At 31.6% G+C, this 16987-nt stretch overlaps 1 protein-coding gene across 5 annotated transcripts; it reads right to left on the reverse strand.

Annotated features, from left to right (window-relative positions):
- Positions 1-1668: 1668 nt before the first annotated feature.
- On the reverse strand, positions 1669-12190 carry LOC125851853 (perakine reductase-like). 5 transcript variants are annotated; one of them, XM_049531597.1, is made up of 8 exons: positions 12086-12128; positions 5472-5533; positions 3932-4102; positions 3545-3757; positions 3279-3451; positions 3045-3141; positions 2396-2549; positions 1669-2180 (listed from the first exon to the last, which is right to left on the reverse strand). In XM_049531597.1, exons 2-8 carry the CDS (start codon positions 5529-5531, stop codon positions 2008-2010), a joined length of 1041 nt encoding a protein of 346 aa, XP_049387554.1. In that variant the 5' UTR covers positions 5532-5533; positions 12086-12128; the 3' UTR covers positions 1669-2007. The 5 variants fall into 5 exon arrangements, with proteins under 5 accessions (XP_049387554.1, XP_049387556.1, XP_049387555.1 ...); XM_049531599.1 differs by lacking the exons at positions 2396-2549; positions 3045-3141; positions 3279-3451; ... (1 more) ...; positions 3932-4102; positions 5472-5533 and adding exons at positions 8682-8835; positions 9568-9664; positions 9864-10036; positions 10134-10346; positions 10504-10674 and having other exon boundaries at positions 12027-12190; XM_049531598.1 differs by lacking the exons at positions 3045-3141; positions 3279-3451; positions 3545-3757; positions 3932-4102; positions 5472-5533 and adding exons at positions 9568-9664; positions 9864-10036; positions 10134-10346; positions 10504-10674 and having other exon boundaries at positions 12027-12189.
- Between the last annotated feature and the right edge of the window lie 4797 nt (positions 12191-16987).

Genomic DNA, 16987 nt, shown 5'->3' on the forward strand with positions numbered 1-16987 from the left:
AAAAATAATAGAATTTCTTACATGTTTTCAATTGACCTCTAAAAAATAAAATTTTAAGTTACTATCCTATTAAATTAATATAACTTAATAAAAAAATGAATTTCTTTTTATAAATTTTATTTTTATTATCAAGCTTAACTAGAAAAAGAAAATATTAAAAAAGTACTTATGTGGGGAGGGTGGGGCGGGGCGGGGCGGATTAAAAAGCTCAACCCGCACCGCCCCATTGCCATCCTTATGGATAACTTGACAAATGATGCTCCCTATGTCTATCTTTACTTGCCCATGCATATTATTTTGGGATGTCTAACGATACTTGTCCAATTTATAAAACCAATAAATAATTTACCATGTTGTGTCTATTTTACCTTTGCTAATAAACGAGTATTTATTTTTCAATATTTAGATGGCTTATCTTTAATAAGGGCCCCTAGGCCCTAACATTTACTGCTTCTTAATATTTGTCAAATCAATAGTGGACAATTATTATTGAACATATGGAGTATTTGTATTTATTATTTTCCTTATGAGGGTGAAAAGAAGTTAAAACGAGGCTCATTGAGATGGAAAAAAATATTAAGCTCATTAATTATTTTATCGTTCATTGTTTACATTAAAAGAATTTGTTTATGGGATTAAAATAAGTTAAAACTGTCACTTATCATGCAGATTTCACTGGGTATATCGTTTAAAGTAAAAAATTGTCGTAACACAATCCACTAATACTTTTTGAGTATTGAATTGCTTTTGATTTGCACGGAGGCTACGTATCGGTTTGATTTTTAAAATTTATTAATTCAATTTATTAGTTATCGATTTATCGGTTGGATCATTATTACCAGTTGTTTCATAATGTATTGTACTCTATGGTAGATATAATGTTTGGCTAAACTGTATTGTTTGTTGTTGTTTAATAACATTTCTATTGTTTGGTTTGACTGTATCGTATTGTATTGTAATTTATAAATTTACTAAAATATTCTTAATTATTCTAGGGTAGGAGGTTTGACTAGAATTAAATAATATAAGGTAAATGGTAAAATAGTATTATGAAATATTATGTAAAGATATAATTGGAAAAAAAAAAAAGTAACAATGGAAACATACCAAATTGGTTGTTCCATAAAATGGGGGTTTTCATTGTTATGTAACAACGGAATTTAACAATACAATACAATACATTTTAAGTAACAATCAAAACAAACATTGTAGGTATAATAACGATACAATACAATACAATGGGTAACAATGATCCAAACAGAGTGTAAGACATCAATTTATTGGTTTATCAGCTTATCAGTTATTGATCATTATCGATTCGATTAACTGTTAAGATTTCACACACCAATAGCTCATTGGTAATCACTTAGAAACAAGATGAAAATAAAAATGAACCATGCACATAAGTTGACAGATTGCATCTTGTTCAAAAGTATACAATGACACCTAATCAAATAGTCAAGAGTTTGAGACAATCAGCTATTAAAGTATGAAACTTTTAACCCTGACTTTATATACCGAATGATATAAATATAATTTATTTATTTACTATTGAGTTATCAAATAATCCATTAAGAAAAAACTTCAAACCGTTAAAAACCGATAATCCGATATTAAAAGAAAAATTAAAACCATTACCAAACAACTAAACAAATAACTCATTACCAATAACTTAATAACTTTTAATCGATTCAAATTATTGATTTCGGTTCCATTTTGAACGGTCCGAGCACTAATTGGTTCCATAAACTAAGGCAGCTGCTTCTGCCCAGTACCTAGTACCAGTGCCAAGAATTATTACATAAACAAACACTAGTTTTCCTTCATGGAACATAATCACAGATTCACCTCCTCAGGTTCCTTCTTTACAACTTCCATATAAATTTACTTATAAGGAATTTATTTTCCGAAAGAAAATGTTTTTCAAATTATTTTGACCGAACCAAACATAAGAAAAAACAGAAAATCCTCCATATCAAACACAGCCTTTGTTGCCCATATGATTTCTCACCAACGTGTATTAGCTAATCGATACTCGTATTTAGACATCACTTCGTCCTCTCTTTCTCCACAGACTTCACTAACGGGGATGACATTCGTGATTTCCTTCACGTCTTCTGGTGTAAGCTTCACTGCTACGGATTGAATATTGGCATTTAGGTTCTTAATCTTTGTCGTTCCTGCAACACATTGGAAGTATGATCAGAAATGCCTCAACTTTTTTAGAACAGGTCCAAGGTTAAATGATATATTGCAGTTAACAAACGAACACCACGATGACCAAGAATCTAACAAGTTGTATAACAACATCTCGAGGAGGGGAATTCAATTAACTAATAGAAATAGTAATTTGATTTGCATAAACTTTTGTGAATGGAGAAGGCATATTACATACCAGGTATCGGAACCACGTCATCTCCCTGATGAAGAAGCCAAGCTAAAGCTAGTTGAGGAGGTGTACAACCATGCTTTGCTGCTAAGTTTGCAAATCTTGTGTAAAGAGCTTTGTTCTTCTCCAAGTTCTCTCCGGAAAATCTTGGATGAGAAACCTAACAAAACAGAGAGATTGAGATACCTAGAGGTAATTTTCCCAATGAATGACATGATAGACGAATATTTACACACACAACTACAAGAGATGGTAGAACGAAGAAGTTCTAGGGAAGTACTATGTAGTAGAAAAGATGCATAATAGAACGAAAACAAGTTATATAAAATGGTTATGAGACCAACAACGTTATGTGAGCGTGAATGCTAGGTGTTAAGTTGGCAACAAATGTCGTTGAAATGTAGGCATTAAGATAGATGTGGAAGAAAGTAATCATGTTTGACTATGTTAGCAAGGACGAAGAAGGTGTGACATACGAGTAGTAAGCTTGCACTCTCTTTCCGTCAACTCTTCAAACCCTTGTAGATGTATTACGCATTACTATAGTTATACCAAACAAGGAAAAGAGAATGATGATTACTTCATTCATACGAAATAAATCTGAGAGGACCGGTCTAATACCTAACATATACTTGGAACTACTGCAATTACTTACCATCAGACTACCCTCAGGCAAGCTTTCTGTTATTGCCTTCCCACCAAAGAACCCGTGGCCAAGAGGGCTGTATGCAACAATGCCGATGCCCAATTCTCTGTATTAAGGAGGCAGAAATTTCTATTAGACAATTCTTGAAGTTCTTTCTGATATCTACAGATAGCTTAATGAGTAACCAGGTCATTAAAGTGATCTTAATCTTTGAGTGACAACATTCATCAGATACGAGCATACCTACAAAGCGGAATAACATCCTCTTCTATCTCACGAGTCCAAAGAGAATACTCCATTTGCACACAAGTGATGGGATGAACAGCATGTGCCCTCTTAATTGTGTCAACACTGGCTTCAGATAAGCCGATGTACTTAATCTTTCCCTCTTCCACTAGCTTCTTGAGTTCCCCCATCTTTTGTCTCGTGAAATTGATTCAAGAAAATCAAGTTTCTGTACAACATATTTATCACCATAGGCAAGAACATGGATAAAATTGGATACTCACAGTTTCCTCTATAGGCACAGATGTGTCTGTCCGGTGCTGATAATATAAATCGATGTAGTCCACGTCAAGACGCTTGAGACTTTCTTCACAGCATTGCCGCACATATTGTGGAGTGCCTTTGACTTGACATTGTAAGCCATCTAAGTCCTCGGAAAATATACACCCAAATTTGGTTGCCAGTTGAACTTGCTCACGAGGAAGCTGCTTCAATACCTGGTTATCTCAAAATGACAATTTAGAAAACAAAATTATTCCTTATATGATAGTTTTAAAAAGGAACAAGTCTCAGCAACATCGAGTGATTATGTGGTTTTAAATCTTCAAACAGAAGACGATGAATTGCGACACAAAAAAATTGAACAGTATACTGATCAATTAAGCATATACCTTTCCCACCATTATCTCATTGTGACCCTCATGCCCGTATACGTTCGCTGTGTCAAAGAAGGTGATGCCTTTGCTGAATGCTTCCTTTAAGATTGCACACCCAGCTTCATGTGACAGAGGATCATTTAAAAAGCCAGAAAGTCCTCCACAACCAAAGCCGAGTTTCGAGACCTGGCAAAAAGATTAATGATTTAAAAGTTTCCAGCATACAAGAAAACTCTGCCTTTTCTTCTTTTAAGCATAAATGTTTTTCAGAGGTCCCATATCTCGGAACCACCACGAACCTAAAGCCCTTCTTTTCAAGAGCAGAACTAAGGGTGTCAAAAAGTATTCATGATCTGATCAATGGGTTGGAGTCTCTCGATTAAGTGAAATGTTGGAGGCTGATAACAGATAATCAAGGAACATAATAGTGAGATAATTGGACATACACAAAATAACTATAACCATATCAAAGGCGGAGCCACATGCAAAGAAGGGGATTCAATTTATCAAAAAGTTATACTGCACAAATAGGCAAAAAATTAATCTTTTTGAGCAAATACATAGAAATTTTGAATCCCTTAACATAAGAAATAACATGTTCAAATCCCAGTTGAGGCATTTTTGATTTTCTTTTGAATCCCCTTCATAGAAATCCCGGCTCCGCTACTGCATAGGTGGTAGAGTACTCAAGGGACTAATCATTATTACAGAAATGAAATGAAGGAGCAACAATGAACACTGCCTCGGTAAAAGCATCAAATCTTAATCAAAGAGTAATAATGATATAAAAACTCATACAAGGAAATTACTGAAAAGTGTGAAGGATAAAACTCAAAAATTGACAATACAATCAATTTTAGCAAAAATATTGGTAGTATAATCTTTTCATCCCCCTAAGGGAACCTTGAGCCCGTGACGGGGCCAGATTTTTGACTAAGGGGTGTCAAAATATAAAAAAATAAAATTGCGTAGAAGCTAAAAAGTGTCAATATGTAATAGATATACATACAAAAAATATTGTTATCTAGCTACACAGTGTAATTTTCTGATGAAGGGGAGTATGTGGCTCCACCACTGCCTTGAGCAACGGTTGAGTTGTCTCTATGTGATCTATAGATCACGGGTTCAAGTCATGGAAGCAGCCAGGTAGATTGTCTACATCACACCCCTGGTGCGACCCTTCCCTGGACCATGCTAACTCGGGATGCTTTGTGCCTAGGGCTGCCTTTCTAAAATTTTTTCCTCCTCTAAAACAATAGTCCTAAACATCAATTGCTATTACAGAAAGATTATGCTAAAATTTCAAGACTCCAATTCAAAATTCAAAATAGGTAGAATGAAAAATATATCTACAAGTAAGTTGATTGAGCTTTTAAGTTGCATCAAACAAACCTAAAACTCATTCTGCTGCAAACAAATTCAACACAAATCAATTGATCGTCACAAAGTACTACTAATATTTTTTTCTTTTCCATCAATTACCAAAATACAAGTAAAAAAAAAAATTCAAAATCTAAATGGAAATTGAAATCAAAGTTAAAATATTTGTAATTACCTCAAGACCCTGGGTACCCAATTTGACTCTTGGAATTTGGATTTGTGTGTTGTGCTCCATTTTTTGTGCAGACTGCTAAATTACAGTACCAAATGCTTAAAAAAGAGGTACTTAAAGAAAAGAAAAGAAGGAAAAAAAAAAAGGTTGAAAAAGCTACTAATTTGTCATACTTGGGACATGAATATATGCTTTATTTTAAGAGATATAAGTGGGGACAAAAATTCCATTTAGAGTTGAGTAGTCAATTTCTTACTAGTGAAGTGGTGATTGATTCCATTTGAGTATTTGACTATTCCTCTAACCATTCACACTTGGTTAGAAAGTGAATTATTAATATATTAAAATTAGCATAATTAATATTTCTTCATTACATGGATCATTTTATTTTGGGTTATTTAGGTGGTTAGATTTTTGAAATTTTATGTAGCATAGCTACTATTTTTCTAAATGTTTACATTTTTTTAGATATAATATTATATATTTGGTATATAATAATATATACTAAATTATAAGAAATGTTTATACACCATATATAATACAATGCAATATTATATACTGTTATACAAAAAATTGAATTCTTCTTCTTTGAATCCAAGGACCAAACCCATCCAAGACATCTCAAAAATCCCACCAAATCACCCTAAAATTCCTTTTCAATAAGTTTTTTTCAATTGATTTTTACTATCGTTTTAAGCAATATGGTTTTAGCATCTTTTGCAACAAACTAAAAAATGATTTCTTTCCACAAATTAAACGCTCACATATCTCTTGGAATAGAAGAGGACAAACTATAATCACTTTTTTTTTTTGTATAAAAAACTTTCAAAACAAAATTTTGAGAAACATCAAACCTATTGGTTGGAGGTGGATTCGTCAAACTATGCATGATTTTATTTTTATGAATAAAAAATGCATATAATTTCTAAGTTTAAAGAAAATAGATCATTAAATTTTGAAATGAAATGGATTTAAATGTACAATATAGATAGGTATATTTCATTAAGTCTTGTTATTTATTGTTGTATTATTTAGAAAATAGTCTTTTGGGTCATATCACAACCCTAGATAATAATATCATTAGTTATAGTTTTTACAGGAAAAATAGTTCCTAGATTGTCTGCTTCCTAACTAGCAAAATAGTAGGTATATCAAAAATTCCTTTCTTCACTACTCGATTTGTCAGCCTATGTGCATCATTCTTAGAGCACCCAACTTATGCATTTAATGATTTGCACTCAATAATAAGATTATTATAGAGTAAATGGTCATGCTCAAACATATGGATAAAGTGTTGATTTCCGAAAGAGTTAGATTGTGGTCAACTCCTAAATGCAATTCTCTTTTTAGGGCTTGCAGCTCATCCATGGTAGAGTTAGTGTATGGGGTGCATTCGACGAATCTCATCCTCCAATGACCAGTGTGATCTCTCAAAAGTGTGTGAAGTGCATTAAGATACCTATCACTTGAGAGAGCACTACGAAAATGAGTGATAAAAAGAAAAAAATTATTGTCAAATCTTATTTAGTAATCAATTATTAAAAAAAAAATACTTAGCGATGAAATATTTAGTTACAATCTAGCAACAGATGGATAAGCAATTCTATTTTTTTTCCCCTCTGGTAATAGAATCTCTACAATAAGTTGTAACTAAAAAAAATACAATCCAATGGATATTATTGTTTCCATTTGAAAAGAAAAGTTAGCATTATGTTAGTAATCTAATCAATAAAAATCAAAATATGGATCCACACCTTCTAGTTTTTTTCCACCAATATTATTCTCTCTTGTCTTTAGCACAATGGCTGTTGCTGTTAAAAATTCTTCATATGCCTTGTCCAACGAGTCCACAGTGACATCCATTATCTCTCTGCAAAAGTATGAAAGGAGTGTGGAATATTAAGCAGACATATTACAAAAAAGCAGTTTAGTACTGTGCAAAGCATCTCGTGTTCACGTAGGATTTGAGGAAGAATCGCACTTTAAGGAGTGTGATGCTGACAGTCTACCTTAAACAAATGTATCAATTAAATACAAAGAACAATATAATGGCATGTCTCTTTTTATTCCCTTAAAAAAACATAAATTAGCTACGAACTTCGTCGCGTAGCTAGATAGATGGTGACTAACATTTTGTTTTAAATAATTCATTGTTAATCCATGCTTACGACAAATATTCATTGTTTAACGATGAAAATTATCTGTCGCCGATTCATGTTCTTTTGGTAGCACACCTAGCTAAGTGCTAACAACAAAACAATTACCATATGCATCATCTTTAAAGAGGAATGAGCTGCATTTCTTTTTAATAATCGAGAAATCCTCGAGGGTTAAATAACACACAGTTAAGAAATTAATGAGTAATGACTAGTGAGCCATCTTTCCATGGGTATGATATTTATAAAAAAATAATAATTTATAACAATATCTTTTGTTCTCATAAACTTTGCTATTATATTTTATATTAAATATAAAAACTTAAGAATTAGAGTGTCAAACGACAACAATTAGATTTGTGTTGGGAAATTCAGTTCAAAATTTTCAAGAATTGGGAAATTTGATAGCTTTAGCTAAGACAATAATTAGATTGACAAATGATAGTATATACACCAAGGATGGTACAGTGGATAACTAACCAGAGATCTCGGGTTCAGGCTACCGAACACCGGAAGGTAAAACAAAAGAAGACAATATATACATCAACAAGGGATAACAATACATGCGCTATTGATGAGCTCCACTTATTCAAAAAACCAGAACAGGCGATTTAGTTAGTAATGAAACTAAGATATGGTGATTAGTTCCATTTATGATTTCTCACCAACGTGATGTTACTGTTTTAATGGTGTATTAGCTACCCGATACTCGTACTTAAACAGCGTTTCGTGCTCTCTATCTCCACAGACTTCACTAATGGGGATAGCATCCGCGATTTCCTTCACATCTTCTGGTGTAAGTTTCACTGCTAGGGATTGAATATTGGCATTTAGGTTCTTAATCTTTGTTGTTCCTGCAACACATTGGAAGTATGATTAGAAATACCTCGACTTTTTTAGAACAGGTCCAAGGTTAAATGACATATTTCAGTTAACAAACGAACACCACGATGACCAAGAATCTAACTAGTATAACAACATCTCGAGGAGAGGAATTCAATTAACAAGAAATTGTAATTTGATTTGCATAATGGAAAAGGTATGTTATATATCATACCAGGTATCGGAATCACGTCATCTCCCTGATGCATAAGCCATGCTAAAGCTAGTTGAGGAGGTGTACAACCATGCTTTGCTGCTAAGTTAGCAAATCTTGTGTAAAGAGCTTTGTTCTTCTCCAAGTTCTCTCCGGAAAATCTTGGATGAGAACCCTAACAAAACAGAGAAATTGAGTTACCTAGATGTAATCTTCCCAAAGAATGACATGATAGATGAATATTTAACACACGAAACCACAATAGATGGTAGAATGAAGGAGTTATAGGGAAGTACTATGCGATATGAAGATGCCTAACATAGCGAAAAACAAGTTATATAAAATAGTTATGAGACTAACATTGTTATATGATAGTAAATGCTTAGGCTTTTAAGGTCCAACATGTATCGTTGAAATGCAGATTTTAAGATATATATATGCTATGTAAGGTCATATAAAATTAACTAAAATTAGAAATAATCACGTCTTACTGAGGAAAGTCTCTCGAGATACCGCCATATGTATGGTATAAAGATGACTGATACATTGTCTCAAGAAACAAATTAATTGGTTGGTATTGAAATGAAATAAGTCTGAATAAAGAGGAATGAGCGCAGAAGATCATTTATATAGCTGACCTGACTAGATTGTGTTTGAGGAGTAATTGCTTCTTCATTTCCCAGAACTGTACAGAGAACTAAGTCATCTTGGACTAAGCTTGCTAGAATGAAGAAAATGCGACACAGGAGCGGTAGGCATGCAACCTCTTAGCGTCATCTCTTATACACAGTATTATAATTATACCAAACAAGGGAAAGAGAATGATAATTACTTCATCCATAGGAAATAAATCTGAGAGGAACACTGCGATACGTCACATATTCTAGGAACTACTGCAGTTACCTACCACCAGACTTTCCGCAGGCAAACTTTCTGTGATTGCCTTACCACCAAAGAACCCCTGGCCAAGAGGGCTGTACGCAACAATCCCGATGCCCAATTCTCTGTATTAAGGAGGCAGAAAAAGTATTAGACAATTCTTGAAGTTCTTTCTGCTATTCCTTAATGACTAACCAGTTCAAAAACTATATGAAAATAGTGTCATTCAGGAAAAAAAATTATGGTTTCATATGCAACTATGTTGGTCATTAAAGTGATCTTAATCTTTGAGTGACAACATATATTCATCAGATACGAGCATACCTACAAAGCGGAATTACATCCTCTTCTATCTCACGAGTCCAAAGAGAATACTCCATTTGCACACAAGTGATGGGATGAACAGCATGCGCCCTCTTAATTGTGTCAACACTGGCTTCAGACAAGCCGATGTACCTAATCTTTCCCTCCTCCACTAGCTTCTTGAGTTCCCCCATCTTTTGTCTCATGAAATTGATTCAACAAAATCAAGTTTCTGTACAACATATTTATTTATCATCATAGGCAACAACATGGATAAAATTTGTTACTTACAGTTTCCTCTATAGGCACAGATGTGTCTGTCCGGTGCTGATAATATAAATCAATGTAGTCCACGTCAAGCCGCTTGAGACTTTCTTCACAGCATTGCCGCGCATATTGTGGAGTGCATTTGACTTGACACTGGAAGTCACTGAAGTCCTCGGGAAATATACACCCAAATTTGGTCGCCAGTTGGACTTGCTCACGAGGGAGCTGCTTCAATACCTGGTTATCCCAAAATGACCATTTAAAAAGCAAAATCATTACTTATATGATAGTCTCAGCAACACTGAGTGATTATATGGTTCTAAATCTTCAAACAGAAGACGATGAATTGATCGACACAAAAATATTGAATAGTACACTGATCAATTAAGTGTACCTTTCCCACCATTATCTCATTGTAACCCTCATGCCCGTATACGTTTGCTGTGTCAAAGAAAGTGATGCCTTTGCTGAATGCTTCCTTTAAGACTGCACACCCAGCTTCATGTGACAGAGGAGCATTAAAATAGCCAGAAAGTCCTACACAACCAAACCCGAGTTTCGAGACCTAGCAAAAGATTAACTAATGATTTAAAAGCTTCTAGCATAGGAATAAAACTTTGCCTTCTCTTTTAGCATAAATGTTTTTCAAAGGTCTCCATATCTCGGAACCATCGTGAACCTAAAGCCTTTCTTTTCAAGAGCAGAACTAAGGGTGTCAAAAAGTATTCATGATCTGATCAATTGATTGGAGTCTCTCAATTAAGTGAAATTTTGGAGGCTGATAACGAAAATGTTAGTGAGATAAATGGACATACACAAAATAACTATAACCATAGGCGCAAAGGCGGAGCCACATGCAAAGAAGGGGATGCAATTTATCAGAAAGTTATACTGCATAAATAGGCTAAAAATAAATCTTTTTGAGCATATACATAAAATTTTGAATCCCTTAACATAAGAGAAATACATGTTCAAATCCCAGGTAAGTCATTTTTCGATTTTGTTTTAATCCCTTTCACAGAATTCCTGGCTCCACTACTGCATAGGCGGTAGAATACTCAAGGGACTAATCATTATTACAGAAATGAAATGAAGGAGCGACACTGAACACTGCCTCAGTAAAAACATCAAATCTTAAACAAAGGGAAATAATGAAATAAACTCAAACAAGGAAATTACTGAAAAATGTGAAGGATAAAACTCAGAATTTGACAATACAATCAATTTTAGCAAAAATATTGGTAGTATAATCTTTTCGTCCTCATAAAAACCTTGAGTCCGTGACAACAAGAATTTTGACTAAAGGGGTGTCAAAATGTAAAGAAGTAAAACTGCATAGAAGCAAAAAAGTGTCAATATGTAACAAATATACATATATAAAATATTGTTATCTAGCTACACAACATAATTTTTCAACGAAGGGGTATGAAAAGTTGTCTCTATGAGATCACGTGTTCAAGCAAGTCATGAAAGCAGCCATATTAAGGTAGATTGTCTACATGACACCCCTGGTGCGACCCACCCTTGGACCACACTGACTCGAGATGCTTTGTGCCTAGGACTGCCTTTTTAAAATATTTTCCTCCTCTAAAACAATAGTCCTAAACATCTATTGCTATTACGCAAAGATCATGCTAAAATTTCAAGAGTCCAAATTTTAAATTCAAAATAGTTCAAATGAAAAATATATGTACAATTAAGTTAATTGAGCTTTAATTTGTATCCAACAAAGCTAAAACTGATAAATTCAACAAATTCAACACAAATCAATTGATTGTCACAAAGTACTAGTACTCTTTTCTTTTCCCCTCTCACTTCAGTGATCAATAATTTTCAGATAAATTACCAAACTACACTATAAAAGAATTCAAGACCTAAATGGAAATTGAAATCAAAGTTAAAATATTCGTAATTTACCTCAAGACCCTGGGTACCCAATTTGACTCTTTGAATTTGGATTTGTGTGTAGTGCTCCATTTTTTTTGTGCAGACTGCTAAATTACAGTACCAAATGCTTAAAAAGAGGTACTCAAGAAAAGAAGGAAAAAAAAAAGTTGAAAAAGCTACTAATTTGTCATACTTGGACATGAATATATGCTTTATTATTAAGAGATATAAGTGGGGACAAAAATTCCATTTAGAGTTGAGGAGTCATTTTCTTACTAGTGAAGTGGTAATTGATTCCATTTTGACTATTCCTCTTAAGTCTTACCATTCACACTTGATTATTATTATTTGGTCGCAGGTTAGAAAGTGAATTATTAATATATTAAAATTAGTATAATTAATATTTTTTATTGCGTGGATCATTTTATTTTGGGTTATTTAGGTAGTTAGATTTTTGAAATTTTATGTCGCATAGCTACTATTTTTCTAAATGTTTAAAATTTCCATATATAATATTATATATTTGATATATAATAATATATCTATATTTGATATACACCAATATAAATAATTTTCACAAACTTTTTTAACCATGGTTAAAATTTGATAAGTAATATAATACTAAATTATAAGAAATGCTTATACACTATATATAATATTCTACGATATTACTATACTATTATACAAAAAACTAAATTCTTCATCTTCTTTGAATCCAAGGACCAAATCCAAACAAGACATCTCAAAAATCACACCAAATCACCCTAAATTTCATTTTCAATAAGTTTTTACAATTGATTTTAAACTATTGTTTTAAGCCTTATGATTTTAGCATCTTTTGTAACAAAATAAAAAATGATTTCTTTCCCCAAATTAAACACTCACAAATCTTTAAAAATATAGGAGTAAAAACTATAATCACTTTTTTTATATAAAAGAACTTCCAAAACAAAATTTTGAGAAACCTCAAACCTATTGATAGGAGGTGGAATCTTATGTCAAACTATGAATACTTTAATTTTTGTCAATAGAAAATGCATAGAATTTCTAATTTAAAATTAAAAAGTATGGAATCGAACAACAAACTATGTCCAGACAAAATAAAGCCGAAACTCAACCATTTGCATATAATTTCTAATTTTGAATTAAAAAGTATGGAATCGAACAACAAACTATGCCCAGACAAAATAAAGCCGAAGCTCAATCATTTTCTAGAAAATTCATGATTCTCTTTATCAGTTATTGCTCAACAGTTGTTACAACCCTAATGAGTTCTAATGAATTCGTGAAAGTTCTTAAAACATCGAGCTTCACGAAAGCTACTCCCTAAAATTTAACTATAAATAGTGCTTGAGTCATTCATTATATAAATAGACCAATGTTGCTAAAATAAAACCATAGATAATAAACTATCTTTAGTCAAATATTCAAAAACATCATACGACATTATGACTTAATTCTATTATCTCAAAAACAAACAAGCAATGTGAAATTGCAAATTGTTCAATAAACTAAAAACCCTTTTACTCTAACATAATGACCCTAATTAAAGGTTCATGATGATCTAGTTAGTCTAATGACGCTTCGTAACAACTTGTCTGGAATATTCCAATGATCTTCTAAGATAGATTTTGATGAACTCATATCTTTATCTTCAACGTTTTCTCATCATCGATCTTAATAGGAATAGAATCAGTATCAAACACATGTTCTGGAAACTTTTCGCATCCTACACTATGCTTCAAAGTCTCAACAAACTCTTGTGCTTCATCACAAGAAGCTTGGAAGGATAACAAACTCTTTTGGAAACTTTCAAGAGATAGATCTACATCTTCTAGTTTTTCTCCACGATTAGTTTCTCTTGTCTCTAGCACAATGGCTAGTGCCGTTAAAAGTTCATCATATTTCTTGTCCAATGTGTCCACAACGGCATTCATTATCTCTTTGCAAATGTATAAACAGTGAATGGAAATATTTTATTTATAAACATACTCAAAAACTCTGAATCTATGAACTAGGACAAACAAATCTTAACTAGACATAATTAAATAAATACTAAAAATAACAAATTCTAAAAAATTAAATTTTTTCTACTCCAACTTTGAATTATTATCCCAACAAAAAGAGTAAGGATTATTAAGCAAACATATTATAAAAAGTGTAGTTTAGTGTATAAAGAATCTCATAGTTATATATGAGAAAGAACCCTACTTCAAGACCTATCCTCAACAGATATATCACTAAAATATAAATAACAATATAATAGCATGCCTCCTTCTTTTTCTTAGAAAAACATAAAATAGTCATGAACTTTGTGTCTAGATAGATTGTTACTAATATGTTGTTTTAATAAATCATTGCATTTTAATACATCATTGCTAATTCATTATTATTAAAGAGGAGACAAAAATTATATGTCACCAATCTATGTTCTTCTGGTAGTATTCCTAGCTAACACCAAAACAAGTATATTTAAAGAGGAATAAGTCGTATTTCTTTTTAATAATCGAGAAATCTTTGAGGGTAAGATAACACACAATCAAGAAATTAATGAGTAATGAACCATCTTTCGCTGTGGGTATGATATTTATAAAGTCAAAAATTTTCTACATATAATAATATTATTTATCCCAAAATCTCTTGAATGCTAAAGCGAAATATTATTCTATAAAATGTACATACAACATAAAGTAACATGAAAGATTAGTTCAACAGAAAACATGATTATTATATTTGATTGTATCTCTATTCATGTTCAAAATTCATGACTATTCTACCTTATTGAGCAAACAAAAATAATCAAAGCTATTTGGATCTTGTTTTCCTAAATCTAGGTATATAAAAAGATGATTGGCTCAAAATTTCAACCCTAATATTAAAACCTAGATCAAGATTATCTATAACACATTTCTTCATTAGGAAAGATTGACAAGAAAATTGATATATTGAATTCATGGATATGGATATGGGCATGGGCATGTTTCATTAATTTAATAAAAAGGGGGAAAAAGATATTTTCCCCAAATCTTTTATTCAGTTTCAAAATTAAATTGAACATGATATATGCACGGAAATCAATTTCATATCACACAAATTACAAACCCTAAATATACATTCATCAATGAAGAATTCCAAGAATAAAAACTCAACAAAAAGAATCAAGTTTTACAAACAAAATCTCCTCTCTTTAATGAATGAACTGAAATTCTAATCAAAATTATACAAATAATTAAATGTTTGTTGATAGAAAAAGAAGAAGAAAAAAAAAAACTTACGAGTCAAACGATGATACTGGAGGCTCCACAAGAAAAAGGTTAATAGTTTTTATTTTATTTGTTAAGAAATAAACGGATATAATTCTATTTATAATGAATATTTATTAGTATCAAATACATATTGGACTGTGTAAATACACATACATATTGGACTGTGTAAATACAAATCTAATCAGTAAATGAATTTAATAAAGTAATTTCCTTTTTTAATTTGTCATATATTACAAGAGCGAATGTTTAATTTGTCATATAATTTGTCAATTGATGATTTGTTTTTTTCTTCAATTTTTCTCTATTTTATATTTAGTATTTCTTCATTTATTTACCTTTTTTATATCATGTATTTAAAAACTAACAAAAAATGATACTATAAATTACAATATTTAGTATTTCTTCGTTTATTTTCTTTTTAGTGTATTATGTTTTTAAAAAATATGAAAAATAGTATTATAAATTACAATAGTCAATAACTTAAAATATTGATAATAGTTATAAAAAAAATTGATCAACTCTTGAAATTTCATTAATCGAGATGTTATATTCCTAACAGTTGTATAGCAACGAAGTTCTCGAAGTATGCACTGATCACACGGTTTAGTCGTAATGTATGAAAGTTATAGAATAGGAATAAGAGTTGTCCCACTACTATGCGTGATGGGAGATGAAAGGAAATTGGATTGGGTCACCCATGTGGGTCAACCCGGATCCATGTGAAAAGAAAAAAAAAACACACACACATATATATATATATATTAATTAATATAATGAAAAGACACAACAATTTGAATAGTTGTAACCCTTCAGAATAGACACTACCATTTGAATAGTTGTGTCCCTTTTATAAGAGACACAACTATTTGAATAGTTGTATCCCTTCAGAATTATAAAAAGGGTCTCACAAGAGAAATCGAAAAAATAGAAGAAAAACTCTTCGTTCTCTACAATTCCAAAAAACACATACACTTTTTTTTGTTTCTTCTCCTTCGTCCTTCTCCAATTCTATTAAAGTTTGTGTGAAGATTCTTTGAAGGTTTCTTCTCCAAAAAGTGTCGGAATGAACAACTGTAACAAGTATGATTTTAGACTGTGGCTTTATATGGTGTAGTTTGTGTTTATATACATGTGATTGCACTTTCTCACTAGTAAAATAATATTTAATGATCCTGCAAACTAAGTATTTGATTATATTCGGTCAAATTATTTCATAATTTCTTGCTCCTGCTGACCTCAACTTATAGAAAGGTTTTAGTTTCTTATTTTTCAACTTTGTTGGCAAAATAGTCCATTTCTTACTAAAAGAAATTTGCAATGCTATGCTTACAATCCATTTCTCTAAACTCAACTATATAATAACTTAACAACACAAAGAATGATCTCAAATCTAGATTATTGTCATCCGTTTATGTTAATTACTTTATACGCTTCATATAGTGCACCCTCTTCACTTAATTAAATGATAGGTTCTTTGTCTATTACTATTCTATTGTTTGAGTTGCTTACTACCACATTATTAAAATAATCTTTCATTTCCATACACAATCACATTTTTGTATTAAAAATTTTCAAAAACAAAATTTGGAAAAATCTCAACCTAGGTGGAATCTTATGTCAAACTACGCATGCTTTTATTTTTGTCAATAAAAATATATAATTTCCAAGGTTAAAGAACATAGATCATTAAATTTTCGAAATAATTGAATCGATTCTAACTAATTA

Source organism: Solanum stenotomum, unplaced genomic scaffold (genome assembly GCF_019186545.1).
Source record: "Solanum stenotomum isolate F172 unplaced genomic scaffold, ASM1918654v1 scaffold30406, whole genome shotgun sequence".
Lineage (NCBI taxonomy): Eukaryota > Viridiplantae > Streptophyta > Magnoliopsida > Solanales > Solanaceae > Solanum > Solanum stenotomum.

What these genes read in the sequence shown, in the direction of transcription:
- LOC125851853 (XM_049531596.1), bottom strand. Translation starts at nt 12,086, where the DNA reads ATGGAGCACTACACACAAATCCAAATTCAAAGAGTCAAATTGGGTACC. An exon ending in ATGAGATAATGGTGGGAAAG is followed by an intron (nt 10,347 to 10,503) that starts GTACACTTAATT and finishes TGGGATAACCAG; the next exon opens with GTATTGAAGCAGCTCCCTCG. An exon ending in TGACGTGATTCCGATACCTG is followed by an intron (nt 8,479 to 8,681) that starts GTATGATATATA and finishes AATGTGTTGCAG; the next exon opens with GAACAACAAAGATTAAGAAC.